This window comes from Aptenodytes patagonicus, chromosome 13, assembly GCF_965638725.1.
Source record: "Aptenodytes patagonicus chromosome 13, bAptPat1.pri.cur, whole genome shotgun sequence".
In the NCBI taxonomy this organism is placed as follows: Eukaryota; Metazoa; Chordata; class Aves; order Sphenisciformes; family Spheniscidae; genus Aptenodytes; species Aptenodytes patagonicus.
The window spans coordinates 2,438,729-2,462,593 of record NC_134961.1 but is presented as its reverse complement, the minus strand read 5'-3'; the positions used below and the strand labels follow the sequence as shown (position 1 = coordinate 2,462,593).

The 23,865-nt window shown below is 52.1% G+C and overlaps 1 protein-coding gene across 6 annotated transcripts in view; it reads right to left on the bottom strand.

Annotated features, from left to right (window-relative positions):
* The window catches only part of LOC143166536 (ankyrin repeat and fibronectin type-III domain-containing protein 1-like), a 269,972-nt gene that overhangs the window by 168,423 nt on the left and 77,684 nt on the right, over positions 1-23,865 (bottom strand). For all 6 annotated transcript variants that reach the window (XM_076350966.1, XM_076350965.1, XM_076350968.1 and 3 more), the window contains 2 exons: positions 18,132-18,325; positions 10,495-10,712 (listed from right to left, as the gene is read on the bottom strand). In XM_076350966.1, the coding sequence (XP_076207081.1) occupies positions 10,495-10,712; positions 18,132-18,325 (412 nt within the window). The remainder of the gene's footprint in view (positions 1-10,494; positions 10,713-18,131; positions 18,326-23,865) is intronic.

The following is a 23,865-nucleotide window of genomic DNA, read 5'->3' as shown; positions in this document are numbered from 1 at the left end:
TGGGTACCAGTGCGCCAAAGCACAGTGCTGCAGAGACCTCTTGCAGCACACAACTGCTACTGCACCCACACTCCGACACCACGGAGCATCTCTTGGAGCCGCATAGTTTCTAACGGAAAAAGCCCTTTACAGCACACTGGTGATTTATCCTGTGCATCCCCAGGCAGGCTGCACCTGGTGAGGCTTTGCAGCATCCAGTTGACAGCATCCAGCACGCACAGAGTGCCACCTACAGACAGCCGCTATGCTAAATTGCTCCCAGTTCTGCAGCTGAATCCACTTGCCAGATCCTTGAGTCTATATGAAGCCACAATGATGTCCAAAAGGGCTTATTCAGGCACAAACACCTCCCTGCGTGAATTTGCTTGCAGGGAAAGTACTCTGAAGTATTTCAACCTCAGGCGGTCCAAGTACTGTCTTCGTTGGCACTCTCCAATAGCTAATGAAAGGCATTTTGGGGATTGCATTTGCAAAGAGCTGCACCATTTGCTCATGAACCTGGGGCACCTGCCTTCCTCAGGTCAAGAAGACCCAAAGACCTGCAAGACTGAGCTCTGAGCTGTAAAAGGACAGACTACAGCAACCAGATTTGCTGTCTGATATCTAGGAAAGCAACAGCAAGAGGGCTCAAGGGGAAGAGCAGAGGAGCAGATCTAAGGGAAACAGGTCTGTAGGTGGATCAAGAGGCCCTATGGTCAGCAGAGGCTGTGATTTACTACACCTGGTCTGAGCAGCAACCAGGCTGGGATCCAGGGACCTGCAATCATGAAGCCATTCTTGCTGGCAAACCACAGAGCCCGGAAGTGAGAAGAAAAAGAAATCAGGATGACAAAAACCACCAGACTGTGCACTTTGGCATTAACAGGAACAACCCCAGCAGCTGGGACCTCTCTGGTGGGATGCAGAGGCCAGGAAGGACCTGGGCAGCAAACGTGCTGCCACTGTCACCATCACACCCAGCTGTTAGGAGGGGACAACCAGCCAAAGGCAGGCGGAAGCTGTGCTGGGGAGAGGCATCTCCTCACCCCAACCAGAAACTGGTCTGAGCCCTGCCAGCACAAGCCTCCGTGTGCTCAGCAAGATCGAGCCATCCAAAAGTGTTTGCTTTTCCATGCAGCTGGACCATTGCTGTCTGCAGCCCAAAGCATCCCCAGCCCAATCTGCAGCCCGGGCTGCAGCACCAACCAGAAAACTTGTTCAAGTTTCACGTTGTGAGGCACTGGTCCTGCCACAGAGGAGGAAAACTCCAGCTCATGAAATAATGTCTCGCTTATTTTAAATCACTGTAGTTGTTTTCTTCTTTCACACAAACTCCAAATACCAAAGGACACAGTGCACATTTTTAGCGAGTCTAGCTTGGAGAAGCAGAGTAAAATTGGAAGTTGGCAAAGGACTCTGCTTTCCTCCTCCTCAGCCCCACTGCTTTCTGTGCATTTGATGCTCCTTGCCCAGAAGCAAAATGCTAACACATCAGAGGCTGGAAAGTCACTGCTTTTCTCTCTGTCAGCTCACCAGATGCTCCCTCCACCACTTCCCAAGCCAGTCTTGCGCTCTGCCAGCATCCCCACCCCTGTGCAGGCTGCACGTGGCTGAACCCAGGCTGCTCCTTCCCAAAGCAAAGCCAGCAGAGGGAGCAAATACTGCGGGTTTGCAGGGAAATCGTGGCAGTTTTTAATCGTGGTTATTATATTTTGAATCTAGAGGCTATTTCCTAATAGTTTGCATAAGTTATTTGGACAGGCCCAAGGCAGGACCAAAGCCAGTCTGCATCCTTTCTTATAAGAGCCCTGGGAAAATAACATACAGTTCGCACTAGTATCTAACCTGCAAAATGGCAGTATTCAAACCAAAACCAAAGTCTGTCCCTCAGCAATAAACATCTTCCAGATTCAAGCACAGGGGTCCACAGCTACCATCTATTTATCGTAAGGCACTGTCAGAGACTGTACTCTCAAACCCCTAAAAGACTGCCCATCAGCAGCTCTCAAATCACTTACAACAAACAGGAGAGGCTTCCTACAGGTGATTTACAAATGCAATGTGGTTTGCCCTGTATTAAACATTAAATAAATATCAACAAATAGGTTTAAGAGACAAATTGCTGAGTAGTTTCCCTTCACAGAACTGGAAAATCTCTCTAACACCAGAATTCCTGCTCCTTCCATCTGAGAGAGGGAGCACACGCTCCAGTTCTGCCTGCAGGTCCCCACGACCAGAAGAGGTTTGCTGGTGGAGGCTGGCATACCCCACCGGGCTGTAAACGCTTTATACAACCAGTCGGCATCTACGCGCCCACCCCATGGATGCACTGAGCTTTTTAGTTGTGGGTGGAGGAAGGCTGCCACGGGGCTGGGGAGCAAGGGTTTGCAGAGCGGAAGAGGGAAGAGTGTGTGCAAGCTTTTGGGAACCTGCTGCATGCCATGCATCAGCACTGACCAAACACCGCACACAATGGAGATAAGCAATTAAGGTATCATCAGCTGCCCTTTTGCAAAGCCATTAAACCTCCACTGATGGAGCACTGCATGGTTACCTGCTGCTTTCACCCGGGATCTTCTCTGCTATTGCCAGCATTGTTGTTGGAGCTTGTAACCTTTCCACACTAACACACCAGCTTCAGCCACAAACACACCCTTGACTGTGGGCACAGGTTTCTTCAGCCATCCCAGCAGGCCAGCACAGGCACCACCAAGACAACTGAGAGCACCAGAAAGACGCCCTGATAGCTGAAATGTGACACAGGCAGCTCCCAGGCTGTGCCCTGCTCACCTAACCTCCACAATGGGAGGCGAATTTATGGCTGAGCCAGTATTTCCTGAAAGGAAAAGAAATGCTGTATCTCGCCTGCTCGCAGCTTGCTGTGAAACATCACACTGGCTCGCAGTGGTCGCGCATCCCCTCGCTCTCCTGCAGGGCTGTGAATTGTCCTAGCGTGCCAGGTGTCGAGTCAGAAGTGCTTTCCTCACCTTATAAGCCTGTAAACCTCTGCCCGTCCCTGTTGCAGAGGCAGGTGGGTGATTAAACACACATAGGCTCACCCTCACGTGAAGCTGAAGACAGCGCAGAGCTGAGCTGCCGCCAGGCAAACACCACAGCCCCATCCCAGCCGCCCACCGCAGGTATGCACCCGGCAGTGGCAGCGTGCTGGGAGATGCAGCCACAAATTTATAGTCCCCAAAGGGAAACAGGGGAAACCACGCAAAGCCGGGGCAGGGTCAGGAGCTACACAAGGATCATGGAGCTCCAGGGAATCAACTCTACAAGCACCACAGCCCAGCACTGTTCTGGCAGGTTGTCGGTGTTTCTGGCCATCTGACTTTGTGTGATACTTGGATTTCATTTTCTTTTCCCTATTCTCACAGACAAGTTCCCCACTGACTGCAGAAAGGACGGGAAGGTTAGGAAGGTAAGCACAAAGTAGCAGCCGAGCACAGTTTGGGAATATTGGAAATATTAGTATGATGTTCATACAGACAGACACCGCTCCAGAAAAACAAGACTTTGAATGACCTGCATTTTGGACATTTAAAATAGACAAAATACATCTTTATACATCTCACCAAGACCCACCTCGAGGTTCCCCCATAAGCAGATAAGCAACACAGCGCATTGGCTGACATTAAGCCAAACTCCCCCTCCCAACCATCAGAGTCACCTTTGCACGAGCAGGGGATCAAAAGCCCTTTGGTGCAGCAGGGCACCTCCGCACCCACCGCTGCATCTTCAGAGATGTTTAGCGTACAGTAAAACATCCTGATGTGCCCAGACGCATCCTTTCATGCACAGTGCGGTGCCAAGGAAGGAGATTTGGGGTGAATGCTGAGTGAGGCTGCAACCCTCCGTCCCTTCCCCACACAGCCATCCTCCTGGTGCGCTGTAGCAACAGCTCCAAGATGCCCAACCCTTGCCCAGATTTGGATGAAGCTGCCCAACATGCACAGAAAGCCCTGGGGAAGGCTGGGGGTGGGAGGGGATGAACAGAAGAAACCTCCGTCCATCAGGAAAGCATGCGAAAAACATTTCTGCACAAGGAGGGATGATCCTGCTCCCAAGCGGTCTGTGTGCTGTAGGCAGGCTGGCCAAGAAGGGCTGACAGAGCACAGGTAAGGAGGTTTCACTGTGCGGAGAGCTAGCACGCGCTGCAGAAGCAGCAGAGGCAGGAAAAAGAGATCATTATTTGCCCATCTTGCACCTGTCTCAGCCAAGCTCTCCGAGGCATCTGCATTCGTAAGGATCGGAATAACCAAAATCTGATATTAAATGCCCAAGGCGTAGAATACATTCCTAGACTGCACCAGGGGATTTTCCCCCATCCTAATGGCAGAGATGCAGCCGTGCATGAAACGGCCCATGGCGAGATTAACAGGAGGAGCATAACCCTCCAGTCTAATCCAGATTCTGAGAAAAATAACCACTGCTGCTCCAGGATCCCACTGCCCTGCCCATGCCTCGCGGCTCAGAGACCTGCTGACCCCACGATGGGAGATGGGTGCCAGAGACACCTGGCTTCGGTGGCTCCAGGGGAGCCGGCATGGCTGGCCAAAAACCAAACTTAGTTGAGCAAGACTCATCCTCAGAAGATGCCCTCGCACATGACAAGATGACAAGCCCCTTGACACCCATCAAGCAAAGCAGTAGCATCTCCCTATGGCGGACAGCACATAAGATCATTTCTGCCAGCACTGAACTCGCACAGCTTCTCGGGGCCACTTCAACCTGTATCGTGAGTGCGAAGCATTGGCTGCACGTCCTCGATCCCAAAGAGCAGCTGTAGGCACATCCACCCCAGCTTCCTCAGTTTACACTGTTTATCACAGATACCTGTTCCCAGTTTGGTTTCGAAAAAGTGGGATGTATCGCACTGTCCACATACGCCACCAGGAACACCCTCTCTCCCAGCCCAGCTTTGAGTGGTCCCCACAAAGCTGCCCCTCTAACTTCTCCCCACAGGAGACATTTCCCTTTGCATGTGGATGGCAAGAGCAGACCCACAGCACACTCTCCTCTTTCCAAGCTGTCACTGCTTTTACTATATGCACTGCAAAGCATTTGCTGGGATGCTACAAGCTGCCGTTGTAAATAAAACCATACTCAAAGAAATGAGCCGGGTACGTTTTGGTTTTGAGCGTTACTGTGTTGGTTCCCTCCTGCACTAATTTGCAAAGCTGAGTGATTCACAGGCGGCCTCTCCCACTCGGTGCCTGCTCACAGGGACTGCTCTGCTGCCTGCTCTCCAGTGAATAAGCTGCTATCCGGCTCAAGTGTCACATTATTTATCAGGTTCGTATTTTTTTTAACTACTCATCAATGAACAATAGTCAGCAAGTGAGCAATTTGCCGAAGCGGGGATGGGCACAATTAGATGATACACAATGTGCATCCTTCAACTACCTTTGCCTTTACCTCCTTAAGATAGTCACTGCAATTGTGCTTTGCAAAACTGAGGGCAGCATGTGCGTAGATCCAGTACGACACTCGTCGCTCTACTCCACCTCTTCATGAAACACGGTTGACCTGCCTCTTGTATGGCTCCAGCCTCCAATTTTATTCTTTTTTTTTTTTTTTTTTTGTTACACCGAGCTACAGGGCACAAACAAGCATCAACTGGCTGTTTGCTAACATTTTCTGAAATCAGGTATGAGAGAGAAAGCGGTTTTGTAGCAGTGTCAGAACACAACCAAATAAAATAAAGCAAGCAGAAGAGTGTTACCACCAGTGTGATTTCACTGGCATCAGTGGGATTACAGCAGGGCTGAGCCTGACTTTGCTGTCACCGTAAGCATCACACCACAGCCTCCAGCACCGGCTGCATATAGGAGACTGCACCCAACAGACTTGGTAAGTCCCTGCACACTTGGGAACAAGACCAAACCGTCGGGATAATGCAGGGATGGGTCCCACTAAGCAGAAACCATTCTGCTCCGGGCTCTGCCCAGCATGCCTGGCACCAGCAACCCAGACCGGGATATTCACATCCCATGGACTGGTACTGCTCTGGGGCGAGGCGGCTTCTGCACAGACCCATGCGCTCCACCTCCCCAACATCACTGCAGTGTCCATCAGGAACAGGAGTTTCTGGATTGATATCCAGAATCCATAGCAATAGGAAAACCTGGATGGGTACATGTCAGCTGGTGCCTGCCTCCTTCTACAGCCCAGGCACTGTTAGTAACTTCAGTGAGCATCAGACTTGATCAGGTTTCTGCCACAAAGCAAGTTTGTCTCCTCACTGCCTCCTTTTCCCAGGCTCTACCATGCCAGTTAGCCTTTTCTCCTTCATTACAGGTTTTGTAAGGCAAGGATTACCTCTGCTCAACTCATCTGTACAGCTCCCAAGACAAACAAGGAGTCTAAGTCTCTAACTCTCTCTAAGTCTTTCCTGGAGGGCACAGACATACCATAACAGAATGACTGCCTGCAAAAAATACCATACAAAAAATAATAATAATTAAAAAATAAAATAAATCAGTGCATGAGAACACAGCCAGGTAAGCAACACAACTTAGAGTCTCACCCACTTGAAACACTCATGAATTAAAGCAAGCAGAAGTGTCAAGCCAGTTGTGGCAGCACCAGGGACGGCAGAGCTGGACCAGTTGCTGTGGCAGGGCAATGCCAACCGCCGCTCTCCTCCATCTCACCTGTGCAAACTGGCCAACTCTTCTGTGATGCACAAAGTGCAGCATTTCATTTCAGAGGAGTCAGGATAGAGACCTGCTGCAACTCAAGCTAATGACCCATCAGCCAGCAGGCAGGGACCCCAGGCACTGCTGGCTCTTCCTTTTTGGGGAGCAGTGGGATCTGGGCTGTCAGTTTAATAGGTTTCCTTATAACATCACAACATCAGTGGGCAACACCAGAACAACTGGCCTAGATACAGAGTACTTCAAAATCCCAAGGGGAAAAAGAAAGAGTACAAATTCACTGAGAGCCCTTGCTGTAATCTGCACTGACCGTCCTAGCAGTCATCACAGACAGTGACTCAGTCCCGGTTGGCCTCCTTTAATGCTCCATAAGGCTAATACTGAGTTTAATAGGGTTAATTCTGACTTCAGTGATCAGGGCTCCTATGAAGACAAGAAGTTTCACCACAGCCTGTAACGCAGCTATCGTCGCTCTCCTCCTCCCCCCAGGCAAGGGACACTGCAGAAGGTCCCATCCCTGCTCCTCGCTGCCCGTCTCGGAGGCAGCGCAGATCTAGCTGGGCATGAAACCCAAAACAGTCCCTTGCCCATCACTGAGCGACTCAAAACGATACGCACAAGGTCTCAGAGCACAGCCCCAGCCATGGCCGCTGCCTCTGTCACAGCATGGACACACTGGACCCACTGGAGCAAGGCAGGGGATCCGTGTGAGAGACAGATGTCAAAAGCAATCAAATGATCCTCTTTCTCAAAGGCAGAAATGTCGACAACATTACAAGCCTTAGAGGAGTTAAAAGGAAAGGCTTATTAGAAAGAAAACTGGTTCTGACAATCACAAAAATTTGAATTCATTTAAAATTCAAATTATGCAAATTCAAGTAATCTGTACACGCAGATCCATCACATGCCAGCAGTGGGATCGCAGACACATGCCACCAGCTACATGGCCGGGGGAAATCTGCCCTCCATCGCGCTCTCGGAAGAAGGCAGGCGTGCTTGCCTCCGGCAGACATGGAAAGGGCAGCCACTCCTGGGGAACGCAGCCAGAGCAGGATTTGCAGGTGCTCCCTCTGCACTGGCAGGGAAGCAGAAAGATGCCTCGGCAACACCAGCAGTGTTCCAGCATGCTATACTCCAGGGGTGCAGGGAGGCAAACCTCAAATGTTTTCAGATGAGCTACAATAAATTCTCTCTTGGAGAAGCTTAGATGCCCATGACCAACACAAAGGCAGAGAGCATCAAATGGATGCGAGAGAGCTGCACAGCACAGGATGCATGCAGGCAATAGCTCTGCCCCATCTCCATCCACCCTGCCAGGTTAGGGTCCCAGATGCCTCCCCAAAAGCCCTGCATCAGGAGCCTCTCCCCTTAGTCTCAGCAATTCCCATAATAAAAAGCCGAGCAGCCACATCACAAGGCAAAGGCAGCTCAGACTGTCAGCACAGAAAGAGCAAAGCCAGAAATCTAACATTACGAGCTGGGTAAGTGCAACAGCCCGGAAAAAATGAATCAAGCTTTAAATATGGACTTTCCTAAAAGGTCCCAGATGAGCCACTGTAGGAAAGGCAAACCATATTCTCTCCTGTAAATGCTCTGCCGTGCACGAGGGCAGTGGCTCTCACCTGGCACCGATTCCTCCACCAGCCACGCTCAGAGAGCCGGGGCTGGGCAGAGCAGGCACCGTGCAGCAGGCCAGGGCATAACACAAACCCAGGGGAAACTGCAACGCCTCTAGCACGGAGATGGAAAGTAATTACCAAACCTTGGGAGGACGTGGAGCTCGGCGCTAGCTACCTGTTCTTGTAAATAACTTCCCCAGGTTGGCAGGACCTTTACTTTGAACTTAAAAACCAGGCTCTTTAGCTGTGTGGGGAATACTGGTCCCGTACCGGCCCAAGCCTCAGCTAACGAGCTGCTGGCTCAGCTTCCTGCACACTCGCTGCCCCGAGCCTCCATCAAAGGGCCCTGATGATGCCCCTTCCAGGTAGGATGAGTTTGCTTTTCTCAGTAGGTCTCACAAGGTCACAGCTCGTGGCCAAGCCCAGAGCAACATCTTTTAGCTATTAAAACAAACCAGAAATTACATAGGCAAGGAAAAAAACAAAACAAAACAAAAAATTGCCCTACAAAAATTCTGCTCTGTTCCTTGATGGACATAAATCAGCTCCATGAGTACACCAAGAAAAGCTAAAGGTCCCCAAAACCTCATGAAGTCAAAGGCCAAAGCAAACCAGCTGCAGACAGCACAGAGAGCTACCGGCATGGCACTGAGCAGGCAGCGGACTGGCCCCACAGGCGAGGGGCAGCAGGTTGCCCCATGGGCACGGACAGATCCCACCTCTCCGCAGGCACCAGGACATTGGTTGGGCTGAGAGCCCAAGTCCTTCCATGCCTTTTGTGCCCATCTCCACCGCAGAAGGGAGGCTGTGGGTGACAGGTCCCACAGAGATACTGAAAGACCATCTCCGAAAGAGGAATGGTCCCCAACATCTCAGCGACCTCCTCTCCTTTCCGCTCTCCTGGGTGCAGCTGGGGGCTGCAGATCCAGGCTGAAAGACAGATAAAGCAGATATCCATGCCTTACCCCACAGCAGGACCGCCTCATCTTAAACACCTCCAACGTCTTTCAGCTGCTCATCGGATGCCCCATCCCACTTCTGCTCGTCTCCATCCCTGAGGCTTTCACTTGCTTCCCGAGCCAGAGGCAGCAGCTCCCACAGAGACGGTTCAGGGGTGCCGCTGACAGTGCCAGGGTCGTGACCAGCTCCCCCAGACTCACCCTCACGGGCATCCACTGCTGCTGCACACAGAAAAGTGTCAAGATGCTGCTGAGGTCAGAACTGTCCTCTCGGGGAGAAAAGGAGTGGCTACATTCAACAGTCCATCCAAGCACAAGCAGAGAGGGTGAGCCCCCAAAACCACACCCTACAGCAGTGACGCAGCCCAGGGGACACCAGAAGCAGCACCAGTCTGTGCGACCTGGCAGGGGGATCAGCCCCTCCTCCAGGCTAGAGGAAAGTTAGTGACTTTGGGGCCAGAGGGTCTCAAAAGATGCGTCTGTCCAAAGCCTACGGGCAGGGTGAGCACCGCTGCCTCAGCCGGCAGCTCTTGGCAGCACTTTGGGTTGCATGGGCACCCACTGCCCCCTCTGCTCCCATTGTACCGATGCTCTCACCCATTTCTAGCCAACACCGAGTGCTTTTCAGCACGGGGACACCCGAGCCCTCATTACAACCCCAAGGCCAGTAACGAGGCAGGAGGAAGGCCATACGAGCCCCTATATTAGGTGTCTCTGGGAAAGAGAAGAGGCAAAGCCCATTAAATATTGACCAGAGCCTCCCACAGCCGCGGCGCAGCCCTGACATCCTGCCACCAGAATGCTCTGAAGGGCCAGAAAGGGCTGCACTGCCCTAGGGTCTCAAGCGCTGGCTCGTTGCTCACCTCAGCCCCTTGCTGCACCCATCTGCAAACCCTCAAAAAGACCCACTTTCTTGTGCAGGTGAGACAGAGGACAGGAAAACTTATTTCCTACTTTCAACCTTGTTTCATACTTTGGATGGCAGCGCCCAGAGACAAGGCACTCGCCCCACGCATCACCCGGCTGAGCAACAGCCGCCTCCGAGCCAGCAACAGCCCGGGGGGAAGAAACCCTGCCAGGCGAGGCAGGCGAGGCTCTGCCATGATGTAGGCAAACTCGAGCTGCTGCCGCCGTCTGCTCCACCAGGCTGGAGTGGCCTCTTTTTCTGTTGTTTTGGTAATGCTGCACATAAAAATAGCTCTCCGACATGTCAGTGTTTTTGGGAAGCTGCGTGTGCGTTAACGCAGGGGAGGCAGATGCCCCGATACTCACGAATTGCCGCCGCAGCTTGGTCTTGACACGCTCGGCCTTCGTCTCTGCCGGGTGGACAGCATAGCCAAGGGACCCCAGGTGGTTGTCAACCGACAGGCTCTTCCTCATGTAGAAGGAGCGGGTGCGGAAGTAGCTGAAGGGGGCGTCCTCCACCGCTGTGCCGAGCTGGGGGTTCCTGGGGGGGTCCGTGCAGTCGTCCTCCAGCCGCCAGGCCTCCCCTGGGGAGCAGAAGGACATGCCACCCCATCAGAGCCACATCCTATTCCTCCAGCCCACCAGTGGGGATGCCCGGTGGACAGCCCAGACCCCCTCTGCCCATCCTGCACGCACTGCCATGCCGTGGGGTACGGGTGCTGCAGAACTCACTGCCCGGAGGGGATCAGAGGGCACGTCCCCGCCACAAGCCCCTGCGTACCCCTTGGCCCCGCCTGCCCCAGGCAACATCCCCTGCTCCCACCCTGTCCAGCCTCATGTACCCCCAGCCCCCAGCCTCTTCCTGGCAGGAACTGGTCAAATACAGTTGAGCACAACAAAGACTTGGCCAGAGTCAGGGCCTCCAGGCACTACTGCAGTATAAATATTATTACTCAGAATAATCAGCAGACCAAAATCCTAATACTTAAAAACTTCCTGCTATTTACCTTTAATAGAGTTATCCCATTTAAAAGGGTCATTTATAAAGAAATAAAAAATTTCACTCATTCTTCATCACCCCAAGTTGAATAAGACATTCCACATTAAAAGAAAATGTTTTGGGTGTTTGGGGTTTTTTTTAAGGAATAAAAATCCTACAGTCAGAACCATACGCAGTTCTTGCTGCTAGCATTAATGTATCAAACCTCTCTCTTGTAGGTATTCACATGCCCTGTACTTGGTAACGATAATAAAACTTGCTTTGTGAATGGGAAAACTGAGACACCACAAATGTTGCAAATTGCAAAAGGATTTACTGCTATCTCCTCCTCCAGAAAACTCTTCATGGCACGGCCAAGAGCAAATCAACAGCCAAACCGAGGACAGAAACCAGACCTCCGGTCTCCTCAAGCTCCGCGCAGCCCATTGCCAGCAGCACCATCTGATGCAGCACTGCAGGGCTGGAGCGCCGGGAGACAAAACCTCATCGACACTGAGAAAGCAGCAGCGGCAGAAGACAGTCAGCATCATGCAGAGCTAGCGCCCCCGGGGTAGGACTGACCATATTTCATTGCAACAAAAGGGAAAATAACAAAACACAATTGGAAATGTCTCCATAATATCACTGTTCCGCTCTTTTCTGAGGAGCTTGGATGCCGCATGCTTTTTGTTGCCAATCTCGTCTTTACATATGGAGTCTGCCCTGCCTCCCACCCCCCAGCCAAAATCACTTCTCAATAGCCATAACAAATAAACAATACAACCCGCTTGCTCAATTCTTGTAAAAATGATCAATTATTAGCCATTGCAGCCCAAAAGGGCATCTCACATGATTGTCTTCAGAAACTCTCCTCCTCCTGCAGGCAGCATCTTCCCAAGGCAAGATCATTTGTCTCTGGTTTCTGAAAAACCCAGCATCTTCGAGCACGAATGACCATGACACTGCTACGCCAGGGCTGAGGAGCAAAATACTTCCAGAGTTTAAAGCAGATAAAGGTCCTAAGGTAAAAACCAGCCACAATTCAGTGAGTGAAGTGTAGTTTACCCAGCAAGGCTGTGGGTTTTACATTGAATATGATGAGAAACAGGCTGGACTACAAGCCACCGCAGCCTCAGAGCGGCGACCAGCCGCTCCATCTTCTGCATCTCAACAAACACGTCTCTTCCCCAAGCTCCCCAAGCTTTTTAAGGTACAAAGACAGTTCGCTGCATGCAAAGTCCTGCCAGTGGATCTGAAGGCACCAAGTCGAAACCAGCAGAACAGAGGACAAGAGGGAAGAAGAGAAAGGCAGAGACCTTAAAAATGCGAACAAAGAGGCAACCTGGAGCACAGCACTACCTAGCAGCGCATCTTTCTTTCCCCCCCCTACTTTCAATTTAATTAGCTGCTGCTGCTCCTCTCCAAATGTCAACTCATACAACACATGAACTGCTGTTTGAAAGCTGTGATTATTCAAGGCACAAACACATCAATCGGAGCCCAGATCCAGACTGCCACTGCGAGGTAGCATCACTCCAGGGACGCAGCACGAAATGCTGTGACACAGGCACCGAGCCCGGGAGGAGACCCACCCACCACGCAGGACAATCGCACACAGGAGGAGGAACCAGCCCTGGTGCCCCCTGCTCGTCTGCAATGCCTCAGCCCCCACTTACAGCATCCTCTGTCCCCAAGGCCATCCCTTCCCAGCCCCACAGCATGCCCAGACATGGCCACCACTGCTCTGCCGCCCTGGGTGAGGGAAGGCCAAGGCTGCGGGCTGAACACAGCCCAGCTGCCAGGGTACAAGGGAAAGAACAACCACCCACTACACCCACTCCTCCACGTGGGTCACCTCTCCTGAGGATGAAGGAGTTGGTGTTCAAGCCCCACAAACCAACAGGGTCACATCTGGTCTCACTGATCCCAGTTTCCCACTGATTTTGCTGTTCTCAGTCTCTACTCTCTCCAAGGGACTAACAGGCAGCTGCATCCTCCAGCGCAGCCCTGGAGCAGGACCAGCAGCAGAGCTGCTCCCCTCCAAACTTCTCCCCTGCTCGGGCAGAAGGCCTACAGTCCCTCCTCCCCGGGAATGGGGAGCCAGGATCTTGCCTACCCCAAAAAGCTTTTCTACATACTAAAGGAGCTTGTTCCTGATTTTTACCAAACAAGTAAATCAATGATCAAGCCCAGAACCTGGAGAGGTCAGAGGGGAAAGATCAAGAAGTGCCTGGAGAGGAAATGCCAGGGACAGGAGCAAGCCCACAGGCTGGAGTCCAACCATCTTTATGCCCTTCTGCCTTGAAGCTGGTCACCTCTCTGCCGTCCAGAGCTATGCCTGGCAACATCAGCACCTCTAAAAAGATTAAGCATCTTCTTGTGCTTAGCACTAACGATTGCTGCAAAATCTTTCTTCTTTCTGAATTTGAAGAGTTGGTAAGGACATGCACCAGAGGATGGAGGGGCAGGAAGGACAGACACCAGCTGCCTCTCCAATACTTCCTCTCTCGGCACGGACAGGCTGATCCCTCAGCTGCTGAGAGCAACACAAAAGATTTTCCTCAGCACCAACGCCGATGCATGGGCTAGTGTAAAAAGGCCCTTCTGTTCCTCCCTCGCACAGGGGGTGGCACATTGCCCAGGTACCGGGCTGAAGTCTCAGAGCCAGGAATCTTCCTCTCATCCAACAGCACATCACCACGGAAAAGAGCACAGGAACCAGCACCACTACCCCGCTGAAAGCACAAGGTGGGCATCTTCACAAGCAAAGCTGTTTGAGGAGGGGGCCGTATGCCCACACTAAGTTCAACAGAGATGCAAGATTGACACTCATCCAGACGTTGTGGAAAGCCACCCAAAACATCCCTGTGAGTATTAGGAAAATTAATTCCAGAGTCCTGGTCTAAGCTCAAATCCAGCCACCTCCTTTCAACTTCTTTCTTTTCCTCCCATGGGCATAATTCCTAATAAGCTCACACCAACCGTGCTACCAGTTAGCTTCCTCCCAGCTTCACAGTGGGGCATGGAGCCAGTTTCTGAAGAGCTCCGCATGCTGCACAACAGACAAGGGAGAGAGGATGCAGTGAAGAGCTCCAGCATGGTCTGCTCCTTCCAGGTGCAAGGCAGAGGGAACTGCAAGGGGTCAGGCATGCAAAACACATGCAGTAACCTCCCTGTGCAGGCTGGCAGGTATGAGCCGCAGGCAACCAAAGGCTGAGAAGAAGCCCCTGAAGGGTGCAACAAAAAGTGTTTCTCAGTCCCACCCCTAAAACTTCACAGGGGCACAGAAGAAGGAAGGACAAGCAAAAGGCAGCTCACTTCTCTGTGCTGCCAGCACGTGTGAAGCCTCTCGGTACACTGCAAAACATGACACCAAACAGATAATGGTTTGGACAATGCAGGAGCTGCCCCTGTCTGACCAAGCCCTGTTTGCTCTTGTCTCCCCCTCGCTATGTCCCAGGCTTATGGCCATCAGGAGTTTTGGGTTAACCTAGGAGAGCTGCTCCAGGCGAGGGGGTGAAGGATGGAGAGCTCGGAGCCTGTCCCAACTGACCACACCACCACTTATTGCAGGTTACCTGGAGGGGAACAACAAAACCAGACCAACAGGAAACCCAGTTCACCATCCCTCAGCTCTCCTGGCCATCCTCAGGGCCCCGGTTCCCCATCAGACACCTTGGTGCCCACACAAGGACCTGCACAGGAGCTGTGGGGCCACAGCAGGACAATCTCCTGTAAGCTCCCACAGAGTGACAGGGCACTTCCCTCCTCCGGCACTGCCACACTGGAACCACGGGACACAAAGCTAATGGCTGGGGAACATTTCCCAGCGGTCAGATGAGGATGTTGCATCTCATCCATGAAGGAAGAGACAGCTTCTCCCACCTCACTTGGCAATTCCTCTGCTTGCAGCCCCAAGGACAGCAGCGAGCCAGAGCCCGGTTTCTTCCCTGCAGAGTGGTGAACTCTCCCTGAAGATGAGCTTACCACCTCTCCCACGAACAGTCCTGCTCCTGCCAAAGCCTTGCAACCCTGTGGGCAAGCCTCTTCCCAAGGTGGCTTTGGCCATGTGTCCCCCACTGCAGCTGGCCACGTGTCCCCCGCCTTGAATGGGGAGCGATGGCACCTGCTCAAAGCAAATTCACAAGTTCTTTAAAGGAAAGGATCTTCTCTCCCTCCTGAAACCCTGCAGCCCAACTCTCATTCATAAGTACTTGTGGGAATCCTGCTTTCCTCATCAGCATACTAGGGCTCGTTAACCTCCCAGCAGCCATGCGCTGCTCCACTCTTGTCCTGCTGTCCAGATGTCACACCCTGCTAGTAGTGCGATCCCTGCAGCTTGAGGGTTGCTGCATCCCTGCAAGCAAGGCCAGATCTTCTGCACTGATCGAGGCCACTGCTTGTTGTCCCAGGGCTCAGACAAATTTAGTGCTGTGCACTGCAGGTAAATAGTGCCAAACCCATGATCCAGGCTGCGAGAGACTGATACAATAACCAGGCACTGTTGAGAAAAGCATCTTTTTTTTTTTTCCTCCATGGTAGCATGCCGTTAGCCTTAATGAGTAGCTAATTAGCAGTTCCTAACTGAATATCAAGGAGCCAAGAAAAGAACCTGGGAGGATCTGGACAGAAAACAACTCCTCATTCATTCATTCAAGGCTCTTGGGTGTGGAGGGAGCCTTCCAGCCTACGAGGGTTTTCATACTCTTCCCTCTTCTTGGTATCCTAAGCACCTTCCAGCCATGAATAAAGCAACATCCCAAACACTCGTTACATGCAATCAGGGCTCTTCCTTACACCCGCTGTGCAGGGAGGGCTGTGCACAGGGTTTGCTCTAGGGTGGCTGTTCCACGGTGCACAAGCACGTCTGCACTCACATGAGAGGAGGCGTTTGCAGCAGAAGGTGATGAGGTTTGCAGTGGGTCTGACTCATGCTGGGACTTCATCCCACGGTCTTACACCAGCCTCCCACTCCCTCCCTCCACCTCCAGCACAGCTCCCTGGAAGCACCAGCACACCAACCAGGGACCTGCCGGGTGCTGAAGGGTGCTCTGAATGCCATGCCCTCCACGGTGGATGCTCTCTCAGGCACAAGTCCTGCAAAGCACTTTGTTTTGCCCTCTACCAGGAGGCAGACTTTCACCATTTATTCAGGTCTGTCCTTGCAAACAATGACCCAGGAAATCCTGAGGGCTCACAGAACCTCACAAGCCGTCTTCGATTCCAAGCAATGGAGTTGCCTGCAATTACCTACCTACTCACAAGTGTCCCACTCCCTCATGTCCCCAGGAGTCAGCTACACAAGCTTTCCCATGGGTCTTCCTCCCATGCCGAGACCCACTCTAACAATTTGACAGGCTGAAAGGAAAACCACGGGTCCTGCATGCAACAGAGAGCAGTCGCTCGGGTGCTGCAGCACACCCAGGAGCGCAGCTGCGACGACTGCAGCAGGATGGGCTCAGCGACGTGCCAAGATCCTCTCTGTGCACAACTTTTAGGAGAATTAGTAGCACCAGGAAATGAAATGCAGCCTGCAGAGCATTAAAATTAATCCAGGGTTTGGACAGCTGCTCTGCTGGGTAGCTCACAGTGATCTGACTGTGAGCAGGTGTCCTGGTTTCGGCAGGGATAGAGTTAATTTCCTTCCTAGTAGCTGGTACAGTGCTGTGGTTTGGATTTAGGATGAGAACAAAGTTGATAACGCACCGATGTTTTAGTTGTTGCTAGGTAATGCTTACACTAGCCAAGGACTTTTCAGCTCCCCATGCTCTACTGACTGAGAAGGCTGGAGGGGCACAAGAAGCTGGGAGGGGGCACAGCCAAACTGGCCAAAGGGACATTCCATACCATGGGATGTCATGCGCAGTACATAAATGGGGGAAAGCTGGCTGGGGGGGCCGCTGCTCGGGGACTGGCTGGGCATCGGTCAGGGAGCAATTGCACTGTGCATCACTCGCTTTGTGTAGTATTATTATTATTATCATAATCATATTATTATTATTATCATTTTATTTCAATTATTAAACTGTTTTTATCTCAACCCACAAGTTTTTCTCACTTGTGCTCTTCCAATTCTCTCCCCCATCCCACCGGGGCAGGGGGAGTGAGCGAGCGGCTGTGTGGTGCTCAGTTGCTGACTGAGGTTAAACCACGACAGCAGGTTAGATTTAAAAAAAAAATAAAAATAAAAAAAATCCAAGGGTGCTGTTTGAAGGGAGCTGTTTTATAAGGATTTTATTTAGCGCTGGATTGTCAGCCCTGGCTTGCAGGCCTTATCTTTGTTTCAGTGCTAATAATCCCTTTCCCCATCTTTTTTATGCCCCCAGCGTGATTCCACTGGCACCAAAAGCACTGAAACACTTCGACCATCAATGGTTTTCCAATAAACTTGTTCAGAGCAGCTGGCCCAACCATATTAGTATTTCATCAGGATCAGCACAAGAGTAGAAGGACATGATAAAAACCCTCAGTTGACCTGAAGGCCAACACACACTACCAGGCTGGGGAGCATTTGCTACAGCAGATTCCCACCCCAGGCCAGGACTGTGGGAAGAGCACAGCCGTGCCGCTCTCTGCTGTTCCTCCCGATGGAGACCAGCAATGAGTACCCTGAAGCCGCTTCACGCCATAGAAAAGAGGCACTTTGGCCAGAGAGCCACTGAGGCAGCAGCTCGCCCCAGCATGGGTGGGCAGGAGGTGCAGCTCACCCAGAGACAGAAGGCTCTGAGCATCACCTCCCCACATCGGGCAGCTTTCACGAGCCAACTCCGCTTCTTCATCAGCGTAATATGAAAAATGGGGAGGTTTAAGTAAGAGGCTCAAAGAAAGGCTCAGACGGGGCGGGGGGGGAAGACCCCAAACTCATCAAGAAGGGCTGGTTTTGGAGCAGGATAAACGCCACACAGACTGGGGTTGGATTTATTTTGTTATTCGTGCCCCTAAAGAAGCAGGAAAGGTTTGCTAGGATTTTGCAGGCCCCCTGGTAGAATGGGGTGGAAGCTCATCCCAGCGCTGCGGCACTCACCAGTAGAAGGGACTGTGCAGCCTTTCTGGCGGTCGGAGGCCAAGTGCTTCTTATAGGGCTTCTGCTCCGGCATCTCCTCCCTGTACGCCGTGGAGTCGAGGAGGGGAAGCCTGCTCAGGACCGGGGACTGCGGGATGCTGGGCAGTGTCCGGGACTTCCCCAGGAGCGGTCGCTGCAGCTTTCTGTCCAGAGACCTTGAGGCGAGAAAACACAGAGCATACCCCTTTCAGTCAGTGAGATGGCTTCTTCAAGCCAGGACCCTTCTGTAACACATAACGCTGTCACTGGACTAAGAGCATACGGTCCTTCCCAACACCAGACTGCACCCTTCATTTGCAAAGCTGCAGCTATTTCAGTAAAGCCTTCTCCCTTCGCCAGTGTATTTTAATTAGGATTTGCATCTTGAGCTGCAAGCCACAATCAGCATAAACAGCACATGAAGCATTCTAGCACCCACCCCACCTCAAAACTCACAGATAATCAGAATTAAGCAAACAAACAAACCAGAGGGTTCAAGACTGAAATGATAAAAATTCCCTTTAAGAAAGTTAAAAACCCCACTTAGCACTGAGCATCGTCTTGGGACAGCAGAATGCTTTTTGTGGTGGAAACCAGGTCACTCAGGGGTCCCAAGGACACGTGCTATAGGGAAGGCTGAGACTATAGCAAGACAGACTCATGCAGCAGGCGCTATAGAGGTCACGAAGGTGTCATGCAACATGTAGGAACACAAGTTCAAGGTCTCTATGGGGTCAAAAGTCAACCAAGTCTGATGATGGGGCTCAAAAGCTGCAGGGGTGACTGAGACGCACACCAATGTGCTAGCAGCGTGACCACGAGCCTCCTTCTCCTCCAAAACCCCAGAGTATGCCGAGCCTCACAGTGGGGCATGGGAGCAGGTCCACTTTCTCCTGCTTCACCCCGCAGTTTCCCTCAAGGGATGGTCCTCAGGTGCTGTCCTCCGGGATGACACTGGCCCAGGCCAGGCTGCAAAGATCCCAGAAACCTGATAAAAAGGAACGGGTGCCCAGCACCGCTGTGGTGCGAGGACACATGGGGGGAATCACCCTGTGCAGAGGGCTGCAGGCCGGGATCACCCCAAGGCTGTCCAGCCCCATCCCCTGCTGTCACAGAGCCCACACCTGAGCCCAACCAAGCTCCCCAGCACCTCCCAAGGGGGCTCAGCAAAGGGCCCCTCCTCACACAAGGCTGTTCCCAAATCTCATACTGAATGGTACGAAACCTTCAAATTTCCATCCAAAATTCAGTTCTTAACTGGTTTATGCTCATATGTTCTTGTGCCTTTAGCTAATATTAACCTTTAGCTTAAATAATTATTCCCCCTCTCTGGTGTTTGCTCCCATGATTAATTTCCCTTATACCTCATTCACAGCCCCTTCCAGCCTGCATTTTTCTGGGCTGATTAAGGCAAGTTCTTTCAGCCTCCTCTCACAAAATGAGCTTTCATTCCCCATGGTTGTTTCCACGCTCCTCGCTTGCCCTCCCTCCCGCTCAGACCTGGCATCATCTACCTGTCCCGGAGCATCATGCAAAGCTGAGCTCCCAGAGTGGATGGCAGGGTGAACACTCTGCCTCCCTGCACATTACAGCACTAAATTTTATCCTATTTCCACTAAGCCAGTCCTCAAGGTCACACAGGGAGAGTCTATCATGCAAAAGCTCCTGACCCTGGGTGGCTGCCTGTCACCACTACGTTTATTATGATCGTTTTTCACTCCCTTTACAAATGTGACAGCAGCTCCTGACTGGTGTCGGCATCTGATGTAATTCACAGGCGAGCAGTGACACAGTGGCCGAGGCAGAGCTACGGCACCGTGCAGGGCTCCTGCGGGACGGTAATGCATCAGGCGCACAGCAACGGGCACGGACAGCACTCGGGTAGAGGGCAGGAGCCACAGCCGCCGGGAGCTGGGCAGCCCCCGCACTCACCGCCAGGGCCTCTTACCCAGACCCTAAAAGATGCGTCCATCACAGCAGGGATGGGGACCACGTTTCGACATTTAGGTTCAGAAATTTATTAACTTCTGCATTAACTGCATTTGCTTTTGATTCCCGGGCAATGCCGCTCTGCTCCACAGAGCTGTCACTGAGCACTCTGGGGACTGGGACGGCTGCAGGGACAGCACTGCCCTGGCCCTGGAGAGGCACCGCCGCAGCTGTGCTGGGCACACTGCACCATCCTGCCCACTCCAAGCCCCATGCTTCACTTGCGCCAATGTGAAAACAAGCTACGCCAGGAGATACAAAGCCAGAATTAGCATCCTGAGTTGTTTCTATTTCAGTAAAACGTATGTACCTCTCATTGTAACATATTTCACTGGCACAAGACAACAGGAATGTAACTTAACACATCGCTGTGCTGCATAAATGAGTCCTGGGCGCTGCCGGAGTTCAAAACATTCCTTTTTTCTTGCATTTAAATATCAGTGCTTTTAAACACACCTGCTTATAGCTCCATCACCTGCAGAATGGCATTAGCATTCTAAGTGCTAACATCCCTTTGTGCCTACAGTGCCACTCACACAAATCACGTGGGGGTAAAAAGGGAAGAATTCACACCCTTAAAGGAGTAATTTTTAAGCTGCATAGCTGCAGACAATAATTTATATCAGAAAGAGCAAAGCAACTAGAAACCTATTTAGATCTGAAATCTGAACTCAAATTCCCCAGCACACTCCAGCTCCATGGATCTACCATCCCATGCACAACTCCAGAGGCCTCAGCAGCAACTGTCAGCCAGGACCTGACGCCAACGGGAAGTCACATTTCATCTACATATGCTTCCCAAGCAGGCTCCACAGCTAGGTGTTATCAAGGATGCCACATTCCATTAGTAAAGATACCTGTTGGAGTGTAAAGCTCAATTAGAAAAGCCATAATCAACACTGTTACAGCCTATATTTAGCTGCTGTTCGGCATTTTGGTAGAAAGGAGAGCACGTAATCAAGTCTTGACAAGGGTGGAAAAATCTGTCTGGCTGCATGCAAGAGCTCAGGCAGGAGCCCAGTGACAGCTTCATCACTCCCAGTCTGCAGACAGATGGGGAAATGTGAGAACAGTCACCAGGGCCAGGTCCCCTGCCACCAGCCCTGGGGACAGCTGCAGGGCACAAGCTGGTTGTGCCAGGCAGGGTGCGAGCCCAGCTGACTGCTCCAGCATCCCCCACCCGAGCCAGAGCCCGTGACACCCGTGGGACACGGGTGCTGCTTCCCCAGGCTTTTACTGAAAGCAAACAGGCTAACAAAAAAAGCCACTGTGACAAAAAAGGTGGAAAGAAGAGGCAAAACACATCTCAAAAGATGTGCCGTGTCTGGCACCTGGCGATGGTGATGTCCTTACCGCATGGCTTCTCCATCACCCCAGGGAAAGAGAGGGGAAGGGCTGAGCAGAGATAAAGGGAAAGGAGGGATAGAGAAAAGGTTAATGCAAGTTAAACGAGGGAAAGCCAGATCCAGCATCCCTCCTGCAAGCAACTGCACACACACACACCCCCAGCCTGTCCTCCCCGCTTATTTCGATGAGGGAGAAGCTGCTCTCCAGAGAGCACTTCCCAGCCCAACCTAGAGAGGACAGAGTCTCCAGCTTACCCAGAGGAAGGACAGAGTCACCACACCAGCCACAGCAGAAATCCAGCAACACAACAGAGATAGCAAGCAGGAGGGGAAAAGTCACCTTAAAACCACTACCCACAATCCGAAAAGGACCCCAATAAACCTCACCGATTGACATGATTTCTAGGGAACTGAGCAAGAAAACCTCCCGCACATCTCCTGGAAATGCCTAAGGATGGCGACCCTCCAAGGATGTCCCATTCCTGGGAAGAAGGAAGCCCCTGCCCTGCCACAGTGCTCAGTCCCAGCAGCTCTCAGGCAAACCTGAGCACGCACTGTGCTAGTCCAGCTCCCCCCCCTCCGTCTTCCCAGAGCCAGGCTGCTTGCAGAAAATGGGAAGGAGAGAAGGAGGTTAAGCCAGGGAGCAAGGCTAAAGAGGGAGAGGGGCAGAGGAGCAGGGCATCAGCTGCTCCAGACCATGCTTGCCTGCTCCAGAGCTGTGGCTTGGTGACAGCTGTATGCCCTGACATGTGAAGCCATTTCCAAGCTCCAAGGGGGACAATGAGTGTCCTGAAGAGCTCACAGCCTCAAAAGGCAAACGAGGATTCAAAAAAAGAAGATGGAAAAGCCAAACGGCTGCCGCTCCTCCTGCAGGACCACACGGCGTTTCACAGGTAATTGTGGGTGCCTCTTCTACACCCTCAGTCAATTAGTTCACTAAATCTGCCGAGGAAAGGAAGCTTATAAAGCTGAAGGTTTGTGGAAGAACAGCTAAATGAGGTACTAAGATTAGCCCGGGACTGACGGAGGATGGCAGGGATTGGGCCAGGAGAGCCCGGTTATTGCAAAGGGACACCACTCCCAGATCTTCCCAGCCAGCAGCTGCTCCTGCCTGTAACACGCTGCTCAGCCTGCTCCTCCAAGGAGGTGTAACTTAGCAACCTGACCTTAAAAACTCGGCAAAGGTTTCAGCTGGATTCAGAAAAATGAGAGATGCTACAAGCCAGGAGGAGCAATTACCCACCACCACCATTTCTTGGACTGGGGCAAGGGCAGACGCGCATCTACTCGGGGAGGAGGGCAAAGGCGGTGTGCACCTCCTCCACAGCCTGAACCACACAGCCTCTTACCACAAGCAATGGCTACAAAACTGAAAAAAATAAATGAAACACCCACATCCATTCCCTGAAACAGCTTGCAGAGACCCAGCTGGGTGAAAGGTGACACCCAGGCACAGGGGGACAACACGTATCCCAAAGAGCTCACAGCCACAAAAGGATAACAAGAATTTAAAAAAAAACCCAACAAAAAAGTGGAGAACCCTGGACAGGAGAAGGTTTCCCAGCAGTGCTCAGCTCCATGGTGCAGGGTTCATCTTTTACTGCCATCCTTGTGGTGCCTCACCCCACTTTCTGTCCATGTCCAGGGGAGAGGCAGAGCCTGCTCCTGCGGGAAGCAGCCAGGAGCAGAGCTGCATTGCAGACACCCCACCAGCCCGGGCTGCGGGCCCTGGCCAGCCCAGCTCCCAGAGCCCAAAGCAAGGTACGGCTGTGCCTCCGGCACCCCAGAGTGCACGGTGCTCACCAGGTGTGAGCTCTGCTGCGAGGAGGCTGTGTGCCATGGAGTAGAGGAGATGAGCAGCAATTTGTGCAATGCTCTCCTTCATCCCCGTCCGGACCGCAGCAGGAGACAAGACAACATCTACCTGCAGCTGGTTTCTGCAGAGGGGCTTCGCAGGAAAAGGAAGCAGCAGGAGGAGAGGTGAAGCAGAGGAGGCTGCAAGTGCCTTAGAAGCCATTTCTGGACAGAAGCACAAGGCAACAGTGGTAGCAGCCTCCAGGACACAAGTTACTGTGGTCCAAAGCCCAAAGCAGCGGCAGGGCCCCACGGAGGGCAGGGAGTGAAGTTTAAGGGGATGGCACAGCAGTGGGGAAGCCTAAAGAAGAGTCTGAGAGGAAGTGATACAACTGGGTAAAATACAGGGTGGCCTCGAGAGCCAAAGCCCAAGGATTTAGGAAGAGCATAGCCTTCACAGGGCATCCGCGCATGTTCAAATGACCATAGTTTGCTCTGGAAACTTTATCAGCTGTTAGCAAACCCATGAGTCACTGATACTTTTCCAGTGACCCTGTGAATTGCAAAGCCAGAAAAAAAATCACTGA